Consider the following 24,372-nt stretch of genomic DNA (forward strand, 5'->3'; position numbering starts at 1 on the left):
TTTTTGAAGATACTTCTGTTGATTTTGGCATGGAAATGCTGCAGGGAGAAGTATAGGTCTGCTGGGAGGTGACTGGTTTAGGTTTTAAGATTACTTTTCATCATACTGCAATATGGATTTTGAGAAGGCAGAATCTGAAGTGTTTGGGTATCTTTGAAACACTCCTTCTGTAATTAAAATATTTCAGGTGAATCACAAAATCTTTAGGTTGTAGTCTAAAAATCTGAATTCTTAACATATGGATTATTGGAACATTTGGTAAAATGGAATCTGTGTACTGCAGGTTTCGTGAAGAATATGTGTATTTGATAACTAAAAATAACTGAATGATGCACTTGAGTACGCTTTTTAGAGAAGAATTGTAAACCTGACTGGAAATCTTCAAAATCAAATTGCTGCTAAAACGCCGCTGATGGGAATGAAATCCAGGTATGTTGAAAGAAGCCGTTGGAGATTGCCTCATCCAGCTACACCGTCCCGCCGGGGCCCCTTCCTCTCGAACCGAGTTACGCCAGCACCCCGGCCCGGGATGCCGTGCCGCTGGGCGTGCCCTTGCCCTTCCCCTTCCCGCCGGGGCCCCGCCGCCCGGCAGCAGCGCCCTAGCCTAGGCTCCGCGCAACTCCGCGCCCGCTCAGCCAATGGGCAATGCGGGGGGCGTGGCGGGCCGCGATAAAGGCTGCGGGCCGGGTGGGGGGCGCAGTTGCGCTGCCAGTTGGGTAGCGCGGAGCGGTGCGCAGTCCTGCCAGCAGGCATGCTGAGAGTGCGGTGCTTCCGCGGGGGAAGCCGCGGGGCCGAAGCGGCGCATTACATCGGCTCGCGGGTTGGTGCCGCGCAGATCCGCTGCCGGGCTCGGGGCAGGGTGGACAGTGGGGTTGAGGATGCGCTGTTGGGAGGAGGTCCTGTGTGATCTCTCCACACCGGCGGGTGCAGGCGTACGGGGATGCTCCGACAGGTGGGAGCGGGCGCGGGGCGGCTGCGGGCTTTGACTGGGGCTGACCCATGTATCCTCCCAGTTCAGAACAGTGTTTTGTGGCTCCAGTCGCCACTGTCAGTGCTGTGGGCCCTAATGTCATCACCCTTCTAAACTGAATGGATTTTAAATGGCAGATTGTCCCATAAGCATCTAGTAGGCTGTGAATAAATTGGAATGTCTGTAACAGTGTTTCTGTTAATGCTCCGAATAGTGCACATTGCTTTGGGATTACAGTGTAAGGCAGTTGTGGACTGAACCATTGCTTTGCCTTTCTTAAGGAAAACATAATGTTCATTTTTATTTTAAGCTTGGAAGAGTCTTTACAGGATGGGTGCAGCGATCTTTCCAGAGCACCCAGGCAGCTACCGCCTCCCAGAACACCTTTGCTGCTGATGACAACAAGGCTACTAGCCCTGTGCCTAAGGACTGTCTTGTTTGCTCATACAATGAATGGGACCCACTGGAAGAGGTCATTGTGGGAAGAGCTGAAAATGCTTGTGTCCCACCTTTTTCTGTGGAGGTTAAGGTAAATAAACCCAACCTTTAATAGAAAACAATGTGGGCTTTTATCTGTAAATCTGTTTAAGCTTTACAGTGCACACAGTGTGGTGTTTACTCTTAAAGACTCTTCATTCAAAGTAGTTGTTTACGTCTGTGCAACTTTACAGCATACCTCTGTATGTGTGCTGCTTCTTTCCACTTCCAACTGAATTAGCGGCTTTAGCAAGTCAGTAGTAGTGCAGTATGTGCAATCTGCTCCAGTAATAGAGCCTTAATGCTATCAAAATACACACTGTATTTTTTGAGATAGTTGGTAGGACTGCTGAAGGTTTAATTGGGCTCAAAATTCCCTAGGGTTACTACTTTAAAAAAAGTGTAGTTTTCTACTTAGTAGTTTGAAAAAGGTTGAGTTCTGTAACTGCAGACTAGCAGGATGTTGATAATGTTAATTATTTACCACAGCAAATGTTTAAAATATATAGCAACTATAGGGAGCTTCTTGTTAAAGAGAATCGTTTCCTTACAGCATACTCTTAAATTTCTTTCTGAAAAGAGTTTTTCTTAAATGCTGCTACAGTTTCTCAGGTGCTCTCAGACAGCTGTTTAAAAGGTGCATTGAGATTATTAAAACTCTTTTCTGTGTCCTGGCCACGGTACTTCTTGAAGTGTCTAAAATGAGTTTTACGTATGCAAACAAAGGGGCCTGAAATCTCAACCCTGAATTGGAATAAAATAGATTTCCCAGTCATATACCGTCTTCCTACTTATTCAGAAGGTAGGAAACATGAGTGGTGTGATGGTGTTAACTCTTTCTCTGTAGTAAATTTAAGATTATGCCATTGTATTTGTTCAACACAAGTGTCATTTCTCAGGTTTGGCAAAGAGCAGTACTAGAGGACATGTGGCAAAGAGGGGAGCTGTACCTCTTGTGAACTAATGAAATTCAAGTATGTCATGGCTGGCTCTGAAAATAAAGCTCTAGCTTTACTCCTTAGGACAAACTTGTCTCATTAGCAGAACAGGCTTCTATAGGAATGCTAGCAACTTTGCATGATCTGCATGTAGCCACTTTGTATGATCTGCATGTGACTTCTGAACAGCTGGCAAGTCTGAGGTGATCAAATTACCCAAGACCTCACTTAGAGAAAAGGAACAAATTCCTTCAGGAAGGGTGAATGAAGAATTCCTTCAGGAAGGATGCTGGATGAATGAGCAGGACTCTGGTAGAAGGAAGGCCTGACAACTTGCTCACCTGTTCCTGACCCCTTCTGCTACTGTTCCAGAAGGGCTCCATATGCACTTGTTCCTCTGTCATGTTAGTGTTAGCAGAGACCCATCAAAACTGCTGGCTTCATAGTTTATAAATCTGAATTAAGTACTTCCAACAATACACTGAACTGAAGGATCATTGTTTACTTAGATTATGTCTGGATTTTCTTAACCATGAGAACCAAGACTTTATTTTGAATTAGTTTGTAAGAAGACCGTTACAGGATTTCACAAGCAGAGGATTTAGGCCTGTAAATGTTGTACTTGCTTTAGTCCAACCCTGATGGGTGAATTTGTATCTCTTACATTTTCTAGACTTCTGCTATACCTGAAGTATGGCCCCTTCTAGCCAGCAAGGCATGTTGCCTGTAGTTAGGATGGCTTTAGAATCCCCCATGTCACCACTGTGACAGTAGCAAAGTGAGGTTTTAACAAGGTGACTACAAATTTTGGATGCTGAAGGTTGTTTTCATTTAAAAACATGTTTGCTACTCTTACTAAATAGCAGAGTCTATAGTGTTTGCTGTGTTTGTACAGGTCTAGTGTAATAAGGACCAAATCTTCCATGGCCACTTGGCAATACCAGCCACTAAATAACTGAAGTGTAATGTAGTCTCTTGGGTTTCATCTGTGATTTGATAAATAATGATGTTTTCTGTAGGGCTATGGCTAAGGAGGGGAAAAGGCTTCTAGAAATATTGACTACATTATAATAGTATTTCCATCAGTAGAAACAAGTAATATAAGCTACTGTTGCTTCTATATCAAAAAATATGAGGAAATGAAATATCCTGAAAATCCCATCTAAAAGTCCAATTTAACTTGTAAGCGCGAATGAAATGTGTACTTCTCCACACTCCAGAACGGCTTTCCCGTCTTTCCTGCTGTTCCTCAGAGGACTTTTTCTCTTGGGCATCATGCCACATGTACAGTCTGCTATTGGTACTAAGTCTGCCTGATAGTTCAATGAGCCTGCTTAGCACATACAGCTGAAATGAACTTTGTTATTTATGTGTGTATTTGTGCAGACATCAGCCATTCACAACTAGTCTTAACACCTGTATTTTTATAAGTTTAATGACTGGACACATACACATCATAAAACATCTGAATGAAACCTTGCCAATAGTGTGTATAAATAGTAGTAAAACAAAAAATAAAGACAGCAGAGTGCTACCAGGCTAGGATTCTCAACCAGGAATAATCAACCATTTATCTGAAGCACTGATGCTTTTCCTTCCCCCCTCCCCACCCCTACCCCTTTATTTTAGAAGTATCAGCTGGACCTTAACAATTCTTGGCAACTCTTCAGAATATTGCAGGAATCAAATATAAGGCACCCTATGACATGTTAGGAATGTAATGTGTGTAAAATAATGGAAAGTCAGTGAAAGAAGAATAAGAAACTTTGAACGTTAAGAATTGTCTTGCGCATCTGTTTCACTCTACCAAAATAACTGGTGCTTATTCTTTGTCACTTACCTGTCCTTTTGTTTTAGGCCAACACATATGAAAAGTATTGGGGATTTTATCAGAAATTTGGAGGCCAGAGCTTCCCCAAAGACCATTTAAAAAAAGCTATTGCTGAAATTGAAGAGATGTGCAATATTTTGAAAAGAGAAGGCGTCATTGTCAAGAGGCCTGATCCAATTGATTGGTCTGTGAAGTATAAAACACCTGATTTTGAGTCTACAGGTAAATGTTCTTCCCTTCTCGAAGGCCTTGTTTGTTTAGCTCATGTCTAACACATTTTGGATGTCATCAAGTCTGTCTGTCTTGTTGGAGCAGGGTTATTCCCAGTGCTAGATGAAGTCAGTGATGGCTTTGTGTAGCTATGACTTGGAAAATCTCCAGGGATGGAGATTTTGCCGCCTGGTTTGCTGACCCTTTAGTGCTTCATGGATTTGCTAATGAAAGATATTTTCCTGATGCCTAACCTGAACTTCCCACACCAGTATCTGTTCCTAGATTCCCTTGCAATGTTTTCACTGCCACTACCAAGAAGTGTTCGTCATGTTTAGTGACCCTGAAAGTAGCTTAGGATGTTATTGCTTTTTGTCCCCTACTTGCCATGTGAAATAAGCTGAGGTACCTCCACTACTTTTCCCAGGTCATGTGCTGTACAGCTCCCATGTATGTTGATAGCCCTTTGTTGGATCTGTCTTAAAACTATGAAGGTCAAAACTGTAGTTTTCCAGGAGGTTTGAATGTCTCTTTACTACTGACCACATTCCTCCTTGTGTAGCACCATATGGCTTTGGTTACTTGCAGCAAGTACTGGCTCATACTTGGCTTTCCGTCAAGTTTAGTCTCCAGGCTCCTTTCATGTCAGATGTCTTCTTATTAGGGAACAGGCACTGTTAATGAAAAGTCTAACAGGACTACTTCCTGCACTAGTTCTGTGTTCCATCAAATTTTTCTGTGCTATTACTTTTTAGAAGGATAGTATATAGAGAAATGAGGTCCACTTGGAAAACTTGCTATCCATCATCACCTTTTAGTCATCTGAGTAATTCATAAGCATTTGTCTAGTTTATTTCCATTAACCAATTATGAAGCGGAGGCTTGCAGATTGGGGGTGGCTTTCATCTAGCCATGAACTTGTGAGTGAGGCTTTGTAGCAAAAGTTGCACATATTTTGAACAAAAAAAATTACTTTGAAAACCTAATGAAGAATGTAAGGACCTCAAATTATGCACTGGTTTCCCTACTTTGCTACAGATGCTTTTTGCCATTCTCTTGGATAGAGGTAATAGCGAAAAGGAGGGTGAAATGTGAATAAGCTGAAAGAGCTGAGAAGAGCATATTTGTCTCAAAAAACTGATGGCCATTGTTCTTTCAGGTATGTACGCTGCCATGCCAAGAGACATCCTGTTGGTGGTGGGAAATGAAATCATTGAAGCACCTATGGCTTGGCGTGCTCGATTCTTTGAGTATAGAGCATATAGACGAATAATCAAAGATTATTTCAACCAGGGTGCTAAGTGGACAACTGCCCCCAAACCCACAATGGCAGATGAGCTCTACGATCAGGTATTGTTCTCATTTTGCTCCAGAAGTTCAGTTCTGGTTATATAGCATTTTGTTGATAGTTTCAATCTGCTATCTAGGTTTCAGAAGGCAGAGTGGGATACACACACACACACAAACAAATCTGAAAACGTGTGGGTTTTCTAGAGTATGCACACAGTCTGTAGCCTTTCCAGCTGAAACTGAGTGTGTGCAATTTGGGAATAAGAAACAGGAGGTTGTGTCTATTGAATTCAAGTCTGCTTTGAATTGTTTTGATAACTGGCTGTAACTTAGCACTACTAAGGAGGAAGGAATGTGATAAAGACATCACAGAGAGTACTTTAAAGAATTAAGATTCCCTGAGAATGTCCATGTGTCCTAAGTGTATTAGGAAATGGGAAAGAATATATATTTTGTCACACAAAAAAAACTTGTAATCTTTGTTCTGTATGATATTAGAATTGTGAAAGTTACATAAAAGAAATGATGGAGGATCTAAACAATATTTACCTTCCAAATATGTAATTAAATATTTCCTTAATTTTTTGCTATTGTCATAACTTTGACTCGAACAATTTTGGTAGTTTTCTATATTCCTCCAAATGCATTGGGACCTTGGTAAGAGCATCTGTAGTAAGTGAATTAAAAGTGTTTGTGGAATGATTATAACTTTCTGGGAACAGTGACATCTTATCAATGATGTGAAGAAGTCTGTTGAGCTACCTTAGAGTAATCTGTCAGTCTTAGAAAACTTCCAGAGCCTGTTCTAAAGCATGGAAACTACTTATCTGATAGCTTTTGTTTGTACTGGTTTTTTACACTTCATTTTTTCTTAATTGCATTGTTTCACTCTAAAATCTATTTAAATTCCTGAAGATCTACCTTCTGGTTTGAAGTAGTGCTCCATTCTACATGTGGGAAAAGGAGGGAAATGTTTTCTTGGGAAACAGCTTGCATACCAGTGTTTCTGCCACTGTGCAGTGATTTCTTGGAATGATGCTTTCACTCCACTGGCAATAAGTACTTTTGACCCAGAATATCATAGAGACAGTAGCTCTGAAGAGAGTTAACTTCTTGGTGTAACTCTTTACCACCTGTTCTCGAATGTACTTAAAACCTTTTACTTAAACTTCCACATTTATGCTTTTTTTTTTAAATTGTTTTATTCTAGTAATAAGTAAACCAAACCACACCAAAGGAACATTCTAGCTATCAATATAAACATATTTTCTTAATTTCAAAATATTTTTCAGTAGCAAATAGTTTGAAAACTTTCCCTTACCAACTCCAACCTAAAGTTGCTATTCCTTTTTCTATAACTAGGATTATCCAATCCGCTCTGTTGAAGACAGGCATAAACTTGCTGCTCAGGGAAAGTTTGTAACTACTGAATTTGAGCCATGTTTTGATGCTGCTGATTTCATTAGAGCTGGAAGAGATATCTTTGTACAAAGGAGCCAGGTAAACAGAGCTTTCTTCCAACAGTTTTGCTATCTGAATGATTGTTACTTGTACTTAGGTCTTTTTGGATTGCTGAACAGCGTTAAAATAAGAGTGTTGACAGAAGAAGCTGCTATTTGTAGAATGTCTGGTGTACAGGACTGCTTTACAGATAAACAGCTAAAGGCACAACCTTCTATTATTTTGACTTAAAATATTTATTTAAATAAAACTTCAGACAAACTAAGCTTGAATGCAGTTTTTCTAGCCCAGTGCAACTTACTTTGTCCTGTTTTCAGGTTACAAATTACATGGGCATTGAATGGATGAGACGACATCTTGCACCAGACTATAGGGTGCATGTAATCTCCTTTAAGGATCCTAACCCTATGCACATTGATGCCACTTTTAATATCATTGGACCCGGTCTTGTGCTTTCTAACCCAGACCGTCCCTGCCATCAGGTGAGGGTGTAGCAGAATGGAAAGTGTTTTGTTTTAAAAAATTAGTCAACTGGATTAGGTCCCTGATGCGTAATGGCTCATCCACACATTTATTTTGTATGCACTTGAATAATATTTAATTATTGAATTTAAATAGCACTCAGTTGCTCAGGAGCTTAGAGAGTATTTGCATCTTGACTTTAGAACTTTCTCAGCAGTGCAGTGACAGTTGTTCTCCCACAGTTTCCTGCTGTTTCAGAGGGGCGGGTGAAAGGGGGAAGCTTTTTAAAATTCTTTCAGGCCAGGCTGGCTGTTGAGTTTTTGGAATCGGAGCTCCACCTCGTGGTAACACTTGAGCTCTTCCAAGTATTCGCATAATGAATTTGAAAATTCTCCTCAGCCAAATAACCCTCCTCTTATTTTTAACTTAATTGTGTAGTTCTTAGGGACACAAATTAGTCCATACAATGACTTTGTTTTCTTCCTTTTGTTAAATAAATGACATTTTCTTATGAAACGTGATGCAAATATAATTTTATGTGCTGTTTCTGGTGTGTTTGTTTCTGTAAATGGCAATGTAATTCATAATCAATGGCTTTTACAGTCATATGGGAAGAAATAATAGAAAAAATAAAGAATTCAATACTTTTGGGCTGTTACTAATATCTTTACTTCACAAGCTCCAAACTGCATATGTTATCTTTTGTCTTTAACATATCTTAGTATAAAAAGTATAGAGAAAACCAGCAGAAAATGCTAGTGGTATGCAAAGTTTGAAAAGGCTTTAAAAAATGCTTGTATGAAAACTTGTATGAGTTTGTAGATGGAGCTTGAATGAGGGCAAGAGTAGTGGTGAACAGAGGGAAGGGGATGTCATGTATATTGAAGTAGCCTGAGAAAATGTGACATAGGTCGGAGGACATAATGTGATACTTCAAGACTCTAATTAAATTGCTCTTTCAGATTGAGCTCTTCAAGAAAGCAGGCTGGACTGTGATTCAACCCCCAGTGCCACTCATCCCAGATGGTATATTCACTCTGTCTTTTCTAACAATTCCAAGAGTATTCTTAATATAATATCAGGCAACATTGGTACAGTAGAAGGTTCATTCTCATGTGTTTAGATCACCCATTGTGGATGTCTTCTAAATGGCTGTCCATGAATGTCCTAATGCTGGATGAGAAACGTGTGATGGTGGATGCCAATGAGACATCAATTCAGAAGATGTTTGAAAATCTGGGTATGTCCTAACATATTTCAACATATATTAAACCAAAATTATTATGAGACCAGCTGTGTGCATCAGGATGAACAAAGGTTTTGCTTAAAGTAGTCAAAGCAGCTAACACTGGAAAAAGTATTCAAAGAATTGGATTAGCAAGTAAGAATCATTCAGTGATATCTCTCCTGAATACTTCAGTCATAGGAATATGTGCTTTTTACATCTTGTATCCCTACAGATTGCAGCAAATAAAGGTATGAATAGCAATTAAAGTTACTGCTAACATGCTTCTGAATGAGCTTTTTTAATGTAAAACTGTTCAGTTTGGTGGTCAAAATCTGTCTTGGAGAGGCTGAGTGTGCATATTGCTGAGTGATGTAGAGCTGGCTATCCCTCACTGCCAAAATGCTTCAGATTTTTCTAGTTTCAAACTCAGCGTACTTCAAACTGTCAAATTAAGACAACCCACTTATTTCTGCTCATTTATAGAGAATTTCAGTTCTGTGAGATGTAACCTCATGATAGGGTGGAATTTGTTTAGATATGCGGTGGTAAGAGAATAATAATTAAATATCAAACCTGAAAGTCTTATGCACTGCTCACTGCAAAGGCATGTAATAAACACTTAAAAAACTGAACTCATGCATTTAATCCAACTACTTCCACGATGCTGGGAGGGAAAGATGTAGGTAGATCTGCCTGTGGCTTATAGTTAGTAGGAAGGTGGCCAGGTTGCTTGGTGCTACTACTGCTTGCCAGCTGACTATTGCTGCTGGATAAGTACATGGTGATGTGAAACTTGACAGGATAGAAAGAAGACTGGTGGGTAGATGCGAAGTCAAGAAAAGTGAGGGAATCATTGTGTTATAGAGTAAAAGATAATACTCCGCAGTAGCAGAAGACTCCTTTAAAGGGACAAAAATGATGGGAAGGAGAGAATGATCCAAAGGTGGAAGATAGCAACTGTGAACCTAGAAGAAGGGTTGGTGCCATGGATGTGAGTGCACTTACTGAAGCTTCCCTCAAATCTGAGATGATTGCAGGTGAGAACTATGCAATCTAATGCTTTAATCTGTTTTTAAAGATTAGCAGTCCTTAGTGAATCCCTTAGCTTTCCAGTCTTAGGTTGTTTTAATTTTCTGCATGACCAAGGAGCTGAGGATTTATAAATGCTTGAAAGTATTTAAAAATAAGGTTATTGATGCTAATCATGACATATCTTTCATGCTTGAACATCACATTTTGTATCAGTTCTAGATAAACTTCTGTAGTCAGTAAGTTTCTAGGACTGAAATGGGTCTATTGGGAACAAAACTACTGCTGACCTATATGATGGATTCCACTGAGCTGCTCCTTAGCTCTTGTAAGTATCAAGAAGCAAAAAGGCAAGCTTAACAACAGAGAAGTCTTCTGATCCTAGTCCATCTGGCAGGACTTCATATAAGCTGAGCCACAGCTGAAATATCAGAGTAAAAAGAAGTGGGAGGAAGCTTAACCGAGGTAGTAAGTACAACAGACTCTTTTCCCTTTCATGGAAAAAGGGATTCAGAGCTCTGTATTTTGAATGCTGCTTTTCTTGAAAGGCACTTGAAAGAGCACATTCAGTGTCTGAACCATAAATGCTCAAACAGGTTAAAGTAAGTGTGCCTTGGTCATATATTGTAGCAAAATTTCAGCTAATTCTTCACATACTGAAAAACCTGAATTTATCTTTTTACTACTGGCACATCGTAACACCTCAAACACTGGCTGTCCTCCATGTGCTGTTATTCCTGAGGGTATCACTGGAATAAACAAGCCAGCCATGTTCCTAGCTTGTTCTCTGCCTCGAATTTGGGAAAATAAATTCTTAACAAAGGAGTAGGAAATACTTTCAGTACTTGCATCTAGCTATATGATCTGCTGAAGCATTTTCTAATGTTCTGATCAAAGCTTACCACATGCATTTGAGATTTTAACTTTAAAGTATGTGATGTATGTTTCTTGCAGGCATTTCTACAATTAAAGTGAATATCCGCCATGCCAATTCACTGGGAGGTGGTTTCCATTGCTGGACATGTGATATCCGCCGTCGTGGTACCCTGCAGTCTTATTTTGACTAGTTAGGAGCCACATTAGTAGCAATGGTTCAGCTTCTAAAATAGGTGTAGGAAATGAGCAAGTTAACAAAAGTGAAATTAAAATGACTGCATGAGCTTTAGTGCTTGATTCAGTGGTCTGCTAAATGATTTATTCTTACATACTCTTTCAGCAGTATAATTGAAGCTACTTCCATCAGTACAGGTTGTCTGGCTCCCTTTTTGAAAGACATCCTTCATCTTTTCATATTGGCTTTGAATGTAGAAACTCAACAAGATAGCTAAAAGGTCTCGCTAGAATAGCTTGGCCACTAATTTTGGACATCTACCTCTGTCTAGTTACTCTATCAAATAGGCAGCTTGAAATGTTAAACTTGAATGATCTTTTTTATCCATTTTAATCAGTCTAATATATTTGTGTGTAATGAAGTTAAAATAGATGCAACTGTACAGATCTCTTATGGAACCAAGTAATTTTATAATGTTTTTCATGTTAAGCCATACAGTTATTTACAGAGAATTTCCAGTATGAACTAACTTTTAAGATATGTTCACTTGCCATGTCCTCCTGCATTTTCTCTGATACATGTCATGCATTGAATACTTTTTTATATTGCTTTTTTTATTGGTGAAATTGGTTTTTATTTAACTTTTACGTGTAGAAATGACAGCTAATATTCTGCTTGTACAGGTTTCACCCTGAATTGTTTACATAACTTAAAAAAGCACAAAACAAAAAAACCCACTAGCAACACCCCTGTAACCCTAAACCTCTGACAATTTACAATCCCTTCGTCCTTCAACTGTAGCAGATACGGAAAGATGTATCAAACATGCCAGATGTTGGGAAGGAATTTGAGTATTGATCACTGAATATGTACTTTTTATGCTAATAAAGGTTTTTTTGCGTTCCCAACTTGTTGCCCTTCTGAAAATGAGTAAGCATGAAATGTCTGTCTGTGTACATGTTTGTAGAATACAGATGGAAATAAAGCATTTACAAGGATTTATTTTTTTTCTGTAAAACATATAACATCTTGCATATGGCTGAAAGCCTTACATATAGCCTTGTACTGTATTGCTCCTATAGTATGTTTCTGCTCCTGTTTTACACAGATGTGTGACTGGTAGGGGAAAGTAATGCTAACAGGTGTTTCTTACCAGAGTGTGGAGGAATCTGCTAAGTCATACAGTGCATAACATGCTTATATATAGCCATATGGCCCTATTTTAGACAGAGTTGGGTAGGACTAAATAGGTTGTACGTCAACAATCTAGAATGCTTTAAGCTATGCCAGACTGGAAGAACTAATTAGCTGCCAGCATTTGACCACATAGAGATGATCCCTCTTTTCCCTTTGAAATCAAGGCTCTTCAGACAATAAAAATTCATTTGCATCTTCCTATAACCAAGCTTTGCTTTCCAGTATTGCAGATGGAGCTGCACAGCAAGTCATCTTTCCTGTTGTTCTGCATGCTCTAGTGCTGAAATAATGTCTGTGTGTTTGTGCTTGGCATAATGTATCACAAGGTATAGCTGAAACCATTACAAACTCTGGCCAAACACAGATTAGTAGCAGGACCCATGCACCCCTCATACCTCCAGGATTAAGGAGAGTATATTTTCATATCCTGTAATATATGACCCCTACTTGACAGGGGGGTCGTGATTTTTATGAACATTACAAATGCTTTGCTTCATCTCAGTTTACTCTTCTGAAGCAATTGTGGTATAAGACCATCGCAACTTCTGTTTTTCTCCGTAAATTAACATGATTGACCCACAGTGATGGAAGTGCTGCATGTGCCATGACCTTAGTTTTCCCTTTCTCTGGAAAACACACTGCGTCTGCTGTGAAATGATTAATCATTTATTTCTTGTTCTTTAGAGCAATAGGAGAGGAAGAATTGGTGGGGACATCTGCCTGGTTATTCTGATAATAAAGGTGCAGTTCCTTAAAAAATAGCATAGACTGGAGATTTTTGACATCAGAGGGAAACACTCCAGACACATTTAGCTGCAGCATTAGGGTAATCTTAAGTTAATTCCCAACTAAAGTTTTTCAGTTACTACTGTTCATATGCTATTCTGATCCATAGTGTTGAATTGAGGCATGGGTATCCAATGGTGAACATGACTTGAAAACTGTAAAAAAGTTTGGGTAGTTCTATATACCCACATGGGAGAAATGCAGAAAGCCAATGGCCAAAAATCCAATGACGACTGTCGTTCACCCTTCGTCCCTTTGTGTTAAGGTTTTTTTAGCTTTTTCTGTTTTGTATGGATTCTCACCTCCCTGATTCTCAGGTTCTGTTGCTTGTGGGCTATTTCTTTTTAGGGATGTGATGCACTTCCATGGAACCATGTACTCTTTGAATCTACTCGACACTTGCGTATTTTTGTAGGGTTTTAAAGAAGGTGTAGTAATTATTAATTCGATGACAAATATACCAGCTCTACTGCTGGCACAAAGCTGTCTCTACAATAGGCCTGTCTCACTGCTTTTTTTTTTTTTATTTCTTCATTTTGGGAAGCTGAACTAACCCAACCAAATAAAAGTACTGACTAAGAAGTTTAGGCTTCTAGTTTAACAGGAAAGCAGTGCTTTTATTATGCTTTCCTATTTAGCCCATGACAAAAAGTAAATTTTGAAGTTTCTATTGTCATAGTTCAGCTTTAGCCTTCTTATCTGTAATACTCACTTGAAAAGCAGCCTCAAGAATTATTATCACTTTCCTTTCATAACCAGGAGTTTTGTTGGTTTACTTAGGTGAAGTTAATACACAGAGTAGCTGGAATTGGTTCCTTTCTGTACTCTTTTTGGCAAACTGCATTGTGCTTAAAAAAATCCGGGTATAGTCTTATTTTCCATTCATAAAAGAAATTCCATTTAGAAAAGGATATTATTCAGCACCAAATTTAAGTGCCAAAACTCTGGCTTTATAAACATTTCAGCCTTTTCCCAGCTTTTTTGCTTCTCTCTTATCAAATGTTCCTTTTTCATCTTAAACAGCTCACACAGTACCAAGTCTTTCAGTCTGGAAACCACCAGCATGCTTCTGAAGTTGTTAAGGGTTTTTTTTCTGTCAGTAATAGAAGTTCTTTTGCCTAATACATAGAGGTTTTTGAATGGTTTGGGAATAGGCTTGTCTCTTAAGTCACTTTTGCTTCAACAAGGAAGGCAGGGTAGTTGTTACATATGACTAGAGGCTCTGTCCAATTTCAGTAGCCATGTCAGCATACAAACCAGCAATACACACTATCAGAAATGCACTTACGCAAGGTATTGTTACTACCATTGCTTTGAGACAGAGGATCTGGTGGTGCAAATATTTTTTTCTCAAACCTGACTCCTTCCCTGACCTTGAGTTGGTCCATTAGCCAATCTGTTTCATGTAAGTTAAAAGGGAACAACAGTTAGGTACTCTGTGAAGTGTAGCAGTGATTAAACAGTAAGTGCTTGGAAACTGTTCCAGCCTACAAAAATGCTGGAGACTTTTTGGGAACCCTGTAGGATCCTGTCTAAGTCTCTTCCAGCACAAGACCAGGGAGGGCAAAATTTGTATCTCCACTGCAACCACCATTGGAGGGAGGATGAGAATTTATTCACAGATATGTTTACAAATGTCCCTGGGGTATGCATGTCTGTATTACCAAATCTGAAATTACCACGTCTCACAATTCCTTCTCTCTTATTAGTGTTATTTGGCAATATGAGTGTGCTGCTATAGGAGAGAATTTATGAAGTGGACAATGTAGTGATAAAAATTCAAAGGCAAATTTTAAAGCTCTAGTGGTCTGTCTTTATAGTGGAAGAGCTTGAAAAATGCTGATGAGAAGCAACATTTTCCCTAGTAATCCGTTCAAGAGGGAGAGACATTCAAGATGGAGAGACAGCAAAACCTTTAGAGGAATGATGAAGGGAATGTTATGGTATTGTTATGGTCAATAACATCACATAATATTAATACATATAATCTTCTGAGTTATTTTTATTCTTGCAGTGCATGTTACAGTTGATTTTGGTTAGACAAGACCCTGGAAATAGGAATCTACAGTGGGAAACAGAAGGGCTTGAGTTCTTCCTAATTATAAGCAATGTTTTGAGGCCAAATTACATGTGAGCAAGAGGATACTACTAGCCGGAGGAAGCAGGAATGATGGTGTTTGACCACCTCTGTTCCAGGCTTCAGTTTATATGTAAGTAAAGCAAATTAAAAGTGGGTTGGACTTTAATTCTCCCTTATTTGTTTTTCAGAGACTGAGAAGGCTCTAAATACTTTGCTGGGCAGAAGGTCAGCTTCAGCTTTCAAAATAGCACCATCAAAAGAAGCAGCAGAAATACAGACCTGACTGGGAAGCTTAAAATACTGCATCAGAGCCATAAGGAGAGGTGATAAATCTGTTGCCTGCTTTACAGAGTGTGTTTCAGGGTGCGGTCAGCTCATCTGCAGGGGATTAGCAAACCACTCCCTGGGCAGGGTTCCTGGAGAGCTGGTATTTCCTTTTTTTTTGCTCCCGAAACTCAGTTGTAGTATGCTCACCGTTTATGAGAAGGCAGTGTGTTTGTATAGATGCCTGTAATAAAGTTCTTTATGTCTATCTTTCAGATAGATACAATTTTTAAAGTACCAGCACCAAGCCAAAGAGGATGTGGAAAGAGGGTAAAAAAGTCTTTGAGGCAGGGATAGCCTCCTGCTGTAGTTCATGGGTGGGAACATCAAGTGCTGATATGATATGAAGGGGGCAGAATGGAAAGAATCGTTTTCTCTAGTCAGTTGCTTCAGGCTCTGTCTGTGCGAGCAGAAAATGTTTGTTTCTTGTTTCTGTATGTCATGAATGTTTCAGCTCTTAAAATACTCTTTTGTCTCTGTTTCATGGAACCATATGATTAATTACCCAAACTGCAAAGCTTGGTGGACAGTTCTGCAACTGCTATGTTAATCTGAAAAAGGCTGATGTCTACATGCCTCCATGTAAGATTAGTCTTGCTTTTGTCAAAAATTAGGCCCACTGTGGATATTTTTGTCTCTGGTTTTATACAGTGCTGGTGGAAGTCAGACTGTTGGATCCACAGATACTTCTGCTAGTCAAAGATGCTGCTACAGTTTAATTCCCTGTTCCAGCCTCCCAGACTGGCTGAGGCTCTTTATTCCTGCTTAGGAAAGAACCCAGTGTGTTTAGCTGCGCTGAAACTGTCAGAATACCCCTTGGCCTCTGGCATTTATCACTTCCCAAGAGGGTCTGCTGCTTTTTAATTAAGCTCAGAGTGCTCTCTGAGCTTAATTAAGCAGGCAGGAAGTAGCTTTATGATAATGAAAGATGTCCCAAGTTAGTGGTTCATTCATTAGTTTATAGCAAACTGTCACAATTTATGAGTTAATGAAGCCAGGTGTATGAATGAGGAACAGAACCTTCTAAACAATTTCTTACTACTGCATTATTTTCATAATTTTGATGGTATGATTAATTGGGCAGCTCCACAAAAGATAGACTAGCAAATCCAGTGCATGTTCTATAACAGCTTACATTATCTCCCTGCTTCCTCTCTGTCCTGAAGGACAAGAATGAGGGAGAAACTGTTTGATTGAGTCCCAGACAGAATAATATGAAGGTGACTCCAACTGGCAGGGATAAGTAGGAGGAGGAACTGGCAGATAGTAAGGTAACTCCCTCAGGTATGTTCATTTATCTGTTATCTACGTGGATGATTGTTTGGGGACCTGATAGACTTAATTGTGCTTCTGCAGGTCCCCATGTAGAAGAAAGCATTGAAATACTAGTTGGTGTTTCTGTGTTGGCATCTCACTGGTGGTGTTTCCTGACATGTAATATACCTGTCCCACTTTAGGGAGTTTTGTATCTTTGCCTTATCTGTTTGGGATATGAGATGCTAAAGTGACAAACCCAGTATAAGTATAGCTGTGGCCTTGCCACAGTTTAAGGCACTTGAAGAAAGGCAGATTCTAAGAACTGCATGTGGGGCAAACAGAATTATTAGAGCCAAATAATAAAAATAGGTCTGTACTTAAAGATAGACAAAAGCACCTTATGGGGCTTAGATGCACACACATCCTAGCAGTATAGTGGACATGATGATCTCTTGTCTTACCCCTTCTACAGCTCTGACCATAAGATGTGACAGTTGGATCTGAGCACAGATGCAGAATGTCACCATTGCCTGGTACTTCTTTCTGACTGATATAGTAGGATCTCAGATCCATGCTTCCCAGGCACACAGGATAACACAGAGCAGTGTGAGGGAATGAAGGCTGAGTTGTCGAAGGCTTTGGATGGGTGTGTCTGTGTATAGTACTTGAGGCAACTGAATTCCTCCTTGGCTTTCCCTACAGGTTCAGGGAGCGAGGTGGAGGAAGGGTGGTCATTGTGGCTTGGCTGCCCTGCAGCTGCTCCATGACTTAAGGAGAGCAACAAGTGGGTTGTTTTTTTTTTAAAGTCATACCTAACCTTCCACTTCTAAATCATGGTTCTCATCCACCCTGTTCTACATGCTCACTGTTGCCTCTATCTTTTTATTTTGTGTTCACCACTGTGTCACATAAATTTTTAGCTCGTTTATGGACTTGGACTTATGCACCTATTTTATTGTGACTGTGTGCTGCTTTTGGCTGGGATAAGGTTAATTTTCTTCGTAGTAGCTGGTATGGGGTTATGTTTTGGATTTGTGCTGGAAACAGTGTTGATAACATAAAGGGTGTTTGGTAGTGCTGAGCAGTGCTTGCACAGCATCAAGGCCTTTTCTACTTCTCACACAACCTCACCAGCAATAGGCTGGGGGTACACAAGGATTTGAGAGGGGATACTGCTGGAACAGCTGACCCCCACTGACCAAAGGGATATTCTACACCATATGATTACAGGAGCACTAGAGGGTGCTGCTGTAATGTCAGTAGCTTTCCTCCAGTATACCCTAAGGAATGTTTTAGAACAATTTTTGTTTATTCGTCCTGTGTCTGTTGATGTTTTGATCAAAGTCAGTGAACACACCTCAAAATGTTTTTCACATGTAGGTATCATTTGTTTGATCGCACATAAAGTGCTATTTCTCAGCATCCTATATATGTGAAAGCAATTGCTGTGGACTACAAGGACACAGTTGGACATTTGCTTAAGGGCTTGCTGTATTGTTTAGGCTTGCATAGGCTGCCAGATATTACATTAGGGACAAATGAAGCTTGATCTCTGCCTTTTTAAACCTCCTTCACATGGGCTGAGCACCACAAAAAATGTATGGACATAGCCATTAATTTTAAAACTATGGCTCGGAAGCCATACATTGTTGGGATCATTCCCCATTATCTTAGATTCCCTCCTTGGGGTTCATTTCTGCCTCCCTCTCTACAGGAATGTATGTAGAAATGTTGGTATTTCATTGAGCTGCAATACAGGTGAGATTTCTGTGGGTGATGTGGTTTTTCTCAGCAGTTCCTGTTCCCTCAGGTTACAATTCATAATATTTCCTGTGAATTGCACATTATTTCTTCTGCAAGTTGAAATCTTGTCTTGGTAGTACATCAGTGATGTGCTTTTGAGCAGCAAATTTAAATTCAGACACAATCTATCCTCTACTCTTTTTCTCTATATTACTTCTGAGTCAGCAAGGCACTGAAATAACTGTGAGGTGACCTGCTTGACGTATATAGGGATGCTGCGTAGAGTTTGGCCTAGCTTAGCTGTAATACTGAGCAGTGTTCAGTGACCCAGGTCCTGTTACACAGCTCATGTAAAATTATGCCAGAACTGTTGTCTTTTTTTTGCAGCTGACTGGTGAGCAGTAAGGTCACTACTGAGTGTGTGACATCCATGGAGAATAGGAAGTAATAACATTTTTTTAATTTAATACTTTTAAAAGTACCATTGCTTAATACTTTGTGATGTCAGTATCTAATATTTAATGCATGCAAGTATTTGGTTTCCCACAGGCTTTCCTCCCATGGGGGAAAAAATGGCATTGCTTCCTTCAGTATGGTAGTGGCAACAATACCTTTTTCTGGGTGTGTGGGTTTGTTGTTCCCAAGTGTCATCAATTTTGAAGACTGAGGAATTGTACAAACCCACCCTTCCTTTCTGGGCAAGAAAGCATGAATTAAATTGCTTCGATCTTGTGGTGGGCTGGACTTGCCTTGGGATGGCTGACATCAGGAACCTGGTATCTAATGTTGCAAAGTGTTTGTGGTGCCATAGAGAGTTCCTGAAAAGAAGGGTGAAATGGGGTGGCTGTCTTGGTTTGTAACAAGGCAAGGAGAAACCTCATTCTTCTGCAGAGCAAAGGCCTGCTAAGAGTCTCCTGCAGCACCTTGTTCATCATATGTAATGTAGCTTTGTTTTGAAGGGATAGGTCTCCCCAGCTCCTTACTCCAACCCTATTTGCAAATCCCCATTCCTTGGGAGGAATCAAGGGCTATCAGAAGGATAGTAAATACAGTCATGAAAGGAGAAAAAAACTGAATTGCAAAGGCTGAGTTACATGGCCATGGTGAAAGAGGAAATCAAACAAGACATGGAGATAAATAATCTGTCTTCTGGGTGTGTGGCTTGTACTTTATATTGCCATTCTCTTTTCTATATATCCAGTAATGTGTGGTAAACGGGACACAGGCCAAGAAGGAAAGAGGATTGCAGTGGCTGTCCTTATCAATTAGGCAGTTAGGCAGTGATTTCACAATTGTAGCTCATTTTCTCCATTGTGAAGCTACAAGACCGGCTGTACTGCATCAGGACTGTCTGCAAACACCAGCATATCCAGATTCTGCCCCCGCTTTCTGCTCACAGATAAGCACAGTATGATGCAAAATGAGATTTCTTTCCTAAAGAAGAAGAGATTTATAATGGCCAAACACTCAAGGTATGCCTAGCAAACACCAAACCGTAAACCCTTTGCAATGATCTTCAGGATGCACTAATTTCTGTGATAACTTGTGAGTTCAGCTCACAAGCCTTTCCTAACTGGAACAAACAGGTTTATTTCACTATACTAAGAGTCCGTGTTTTCTCACAGCATCCCTGATCCCTGCCTTGCGGCTTATCTCAGGAAGGAAAAATATGTAAACCTTTAGTTTAATGTTGACTAACAGCATTAAAGTTAGAGTGGGATGTCCATTAACCTGTTCTGACATGTTTACTTGTGGCAGCAGCTTGTTACTGACAGGCCAGGGCAGGCTCTGTAACAGGCAGCTTTACCAGGGCTCCTGTAGGACCTGAGGTCTGAGGTTTTTGCTTGTGCCAGCTCTCTGTTCAGCTGAACATCCAGCTCAGTGAGGTATGAACAGTGTTCAGGTGTCACTAATGCCCTGGCATTGCCAGCTCTGGGGCAGCTTGGAATAAAGCCTCTCCCAGCCTGAAGTCAAAGGTACCCATCTCCGTAGCACTGGCAGCTTCCTTCTGGTGGGACTTCTTGATGGCATGAGCTTGGCCAGGATCCTTTTGCTCAGCAGGGTACTTGCAGGATCTTTCATGCCTCCTGGACCACCTATTTTCATGAACCTGACATCCCCTCTCTCTTGAGTTTACTAGAGGCTGGCCCTATTGCAAGGAAATCGGGCAGAGCCTGCAGGTAATACAGTGCAATTTCCTTATGAAATAAAATGAGAAATAGTTTTAGCTTTCCCTGCTGGTCCAGAAGAAATACCAGTCATTTCAGGCATGTTTGTGATGCTTTCTACTTGCCTCTGCTTTAGAAATGCAAAGAGTTCTTCTGTCTATAGCCCCTTCCATTTAACAGCTCCTCCTGCAGAGGTGAGCAGTGTTGGTGCCTGCTTTCTGAGGGAGAGAGCTCAACTGCACCATGCCTCGGGCTCTCCTGAAATAAAAAAGGAAACTGGTACCCAGTTGCAATTACAGCTCTCACTTCCTGATCTCCACTCCTGGACTGTACTTCAAAGCCATCTTTCGACTCATCTGCACTTTCCCTTTTTCCTCTTCTCTCCTTTCCTGGTGGACTTTGACATCAGGACTGCAGATGTACAAATGGGCTGGAAAGTTCAGTTTCTGGCTCGGTACCTGGGGCAAGATCCTCCAGCCACAAGTCACCTTCTGACGTGGGGAAGAGCAGTCACCCTTGGTTTATAGGGGAAAACCACTGAGCTGCAGACACGAATGTCTGGCCTGTCATTGCCCAAGCAGTTAGTGACTCATGTATAGGGAGAGTCCTGATTTCCTAAATTAGTCTGAAGTAAACCAAGCTGTGGGCTATCCTTCCTGTGATCTGACACAACTTGGAACAGATGTCTGGTTTATGCTAAAGGTTGAAGCTGGAAACCTTGTGAGTTTGCTTCTCCACAGCAACCATAGGAAAGTTTATCTTACGTTATGCTGCGTATGAGGAAAGTGTTTCCTTTCATTGCTCTGTTTTAAATTAGGAAATGGTCAATTCAAAACCAAAAACCCCTGTGCAAATTACTGCCACAGAATGTCATCAAAGCAGAAGACGTAGCACGGACACCTACGTGGATAATGAGATACAGTGCTTTTCCTTGCTATTGAGTGCAAGCAAACTTCAGAAGGCTAGTTTTGCCTACTCTGGAACATAGCTAATATGTCACTAAATGGGTGACCTGTAAAGGGAAACCAGAGAAAAAACCAGAATGTAAAGCAATTTGATAATTTGGGCAGGCCCCTTACCTGCGCTCTTTAGAATTCAGCAGGCAATTAGTGATCAGAGATTTTTGCCCAAGAGAGTAAAACGAATCATGGAAATCAGTTCTTGAAGCTGCTACAATAAACAACCCTTGTGAATAACTGGGGCAAAGATTGGTATAGTTCCTGCCCCCACCCTGTTCCCTGTCTTATACCCTGCCCTAGCTGAATGGGGTGGAGGGCGGCCAGAGGCACCCCAGGGAGTCTTCCTGCAGCACTGTGAGGGCTACAGCAGGCAGCCAGGATCCGTTCTGGAGAGGCTGTCCGGTTCTGCACTGTGAAAGCTCTTTGACTGTCAGAAAATCACCTGGACATATAGGATCCCAGAAAGTGAGATTTGAACTCGGTGAATATTTGTAGCAGCAGCCTGTGTGTAGCAGAATCTTCCAGCTGGGAAGGGAGTACCTTGGCTGGTTAGCTGTTCGCTGGGTAGTGAGTTCATGAGTGAGCTTCAAATTACTTCAGACTTGCTGAGCTACGCTGCTGCAGCGGAATGACCATGTGTCTGAGGCCTGGAGGACTGTAGGTTTTGGGTTGGCCACTGGGAGAAGCCTGGGGTGGTGTTACACTAGTGCCCACACCCTGTGGGGGTAAATCAGCTTTGCTTTGCCTTTGGCTTGTGTGGGCAAATGATAGGAGTCTGTGTGCCAGTGGACAGAGATGCAAGTTGGTGAAGATACTGAATATAATCAGTGCACAGCCACCTGTTCTTGTGCTGAGTATTACTAGTCTCGCAGCTCACGTGGGGAAACTGAGGTACAGAGCTTTTGATTCACCTCTCAAAATCACTGAATCAGTGGCAAAGGCATTAGGTTGCTGGTTTCCAAATCTGCACTCTTAATGCTTTGCTGCCTCTCCGTAAAGAGACATCTTTGCCCTTATACTTTGTGCCTGTTTGTTGTCATTTGACTTCACTTCTTTGATATAAATACATAATCAACAACGCATACACCTGGTTTAGAGTTAGTCGTACACTACTCACAGTGTTTGCGGGCCTGGAACTATTCATGTCATAGCCTAGACAGACACTTCTAGTTACCAAGTTTGTAAAATGTAATCTCAAACTCCTTGCAGACCAATTTTAATTAAACTGCTGAGAAATATCTCAAGAAAGTCAATTTGATTAATGAAAAGATCAGTATATAATTAACCATGTGATCTGGAGCAAATCACTTACAGACTTTGTGCTTCAGGGGCAGAAGGAGGCCTACAAATCAGACCACTGTACTGCTGTTTTGTAACAATGCTGCCAATATGAACGTTTGAATAAAGTATTTTATATTTTGACAGAATTAACTTTAATCTTTCTGTATAGTTGCCACCAAAAAAAAAAAAGTTCAGGCCAGGCAGCTGCAGTGAAAATGAAGCCGTGTGTGTCTTTAAATAGATGCCAGAGGTCACAGTCAGTTTCGAAATGTTAGGGCAGCAGCTATCTGCAGTGACACTGCCTGATACGCAGTGTAAACAGAACAAAGAGGATTGATCTTTTGTTACCTGCTTTTATTTATATTTATTGTAACCCCTCTCTATAACACGTATGGTATGTTTGGAGAGAAATGTCATGTTCTAAATTGAGCATGTTCCTTTAGGTACATGGTTGCTCCATGCCCTGAGAAAAACTGTTTGCTTAAGAAAGCTCCCTTAGGCAGCCCTACAGTATAGCCTGATTTCTGCTCACTCTGGCAGGAAACTGAGGGCTATTTTGTAAATTCATCCCTGTTTTACGTAGACTTTAGAGAGTGGAACTTTTTTAAGCTGAACATGTGACAGATGGAAATCTTGCTGGTCCTGGATGGGAGCTGATGGTCTCTGCTGCAAGACCCTGCTGGGTTTACCCACCCAGCCTGCTGGGGCACTTGGGTCTGTTCATCCTAAAAGGGAGACATTCTTAGGGTTTTGACCCCAATGGGATTTGCAAACAGAGCTTTGTGGGTTTGCATGTAGCCCACACCATGCCTTGCTGAGAGCTTTGCATCGAGCAAAATGAATGTATCGCAGCTCAGAACAATCAGCCCTCTGCCATCCATTCAGGGTTTCTTTCATCTAGTAAAAATATTTATTTACCCAAGGAACAAACTGAATGTAAGTTGGCTTTATTACTGTAGTGACGTGGAGTGGTTGGTTGCTGGGTGACCTTGCTTCTGATTTTATGGTCTAGGCCAGCTTTCCCAGCAGAGATGTGTGGCCACGTATTGCACTCTGTTGTCAGGCTTCTCCTGAGATGATCAGAGAGGTTCAGTGTTAGTTCTCCTACAGTCCTGAGAAGCTGTAAATGTTTGCCATTTGTATGTGAAAACCTGGATCTGCAAGGAAAGTCTGGGGGAGATAAATGCCTGACAAGAGGAGCTACCAAGGCTTAGAACAAAGGCCAAGCTGTGTGAAATCCAGCACGGAACTGGGATCTGTGTCCTTGGATTAGATCAGTGACCATAAACGTGATGTGTGGCTTACTGCAGGGCTTTCGCAAACTGGGATACTAGAGCATGCATGGTTTGGTTTGGTTTTGCCTAGAGGGTGATTTAATGTTTTTCATTGGAAACCAAAGTTTTGCAACTGATCAGACATGGAAGAAAATGAAGGTGCGAATATTTTGGAAACCAGCCCTGTCTCTAATGGTCCTTGGTACAAGGTGAGGACTTATCCCCCCTCCCTCCCAATTACAGAAAATATTATCTCTTTCTGCTGTTTACAAGTGACTTCAGAAAACCATTGCCCTCGGGCCAGACTGAACACAACCTTTGCATCAGCCCTTGTAAACAACTTCAGAAATTCCTTA

General features: G+C 40.8%; 1 protein-coding gene across 1 annotated transcript; it reads left to right on the forward strand.

Annotated features, from left to right (window-relative positions):
- Positions 1-751: 751 nt before the first annotated feature.
- Positions 752-10,963, forward strand: GATM (glycine amidinotransferase; the record flags this gene model as incomplete). Its single annotated transcript, XM_080626785.1, has 9 exons — positions 752-820; positions 1,281-1,499; positions 4,243-4,438; positions 5,586-5,776; positions 7,079-7,216; positions 7,495-7,659; positions 8,602-8,665; positions 8,763-8,879; positions 10,851-10,963. The coding sequence occupies 9 exons, from the start codon at positions 752-754 to the stop codon at positions 10,961-10,963; spliced, it is 1,272 nt and encodes a 423-aa protein (XP_080482911.1).
- Positions 10,964-24,372: the final 13,409 nt, after the last annotated feature.

This window comes from Psittacula echo (genome assembly GCF_963264785.1).
Source record: "Psittacula echo genome assembly, chromosome: 10".
NCBI classification, from domain to species: Eukaryota; Metazoa; Chordata; class Aves; order Psittaciformes; family Psittacidae; genus Psittacula; species Psittacula echo.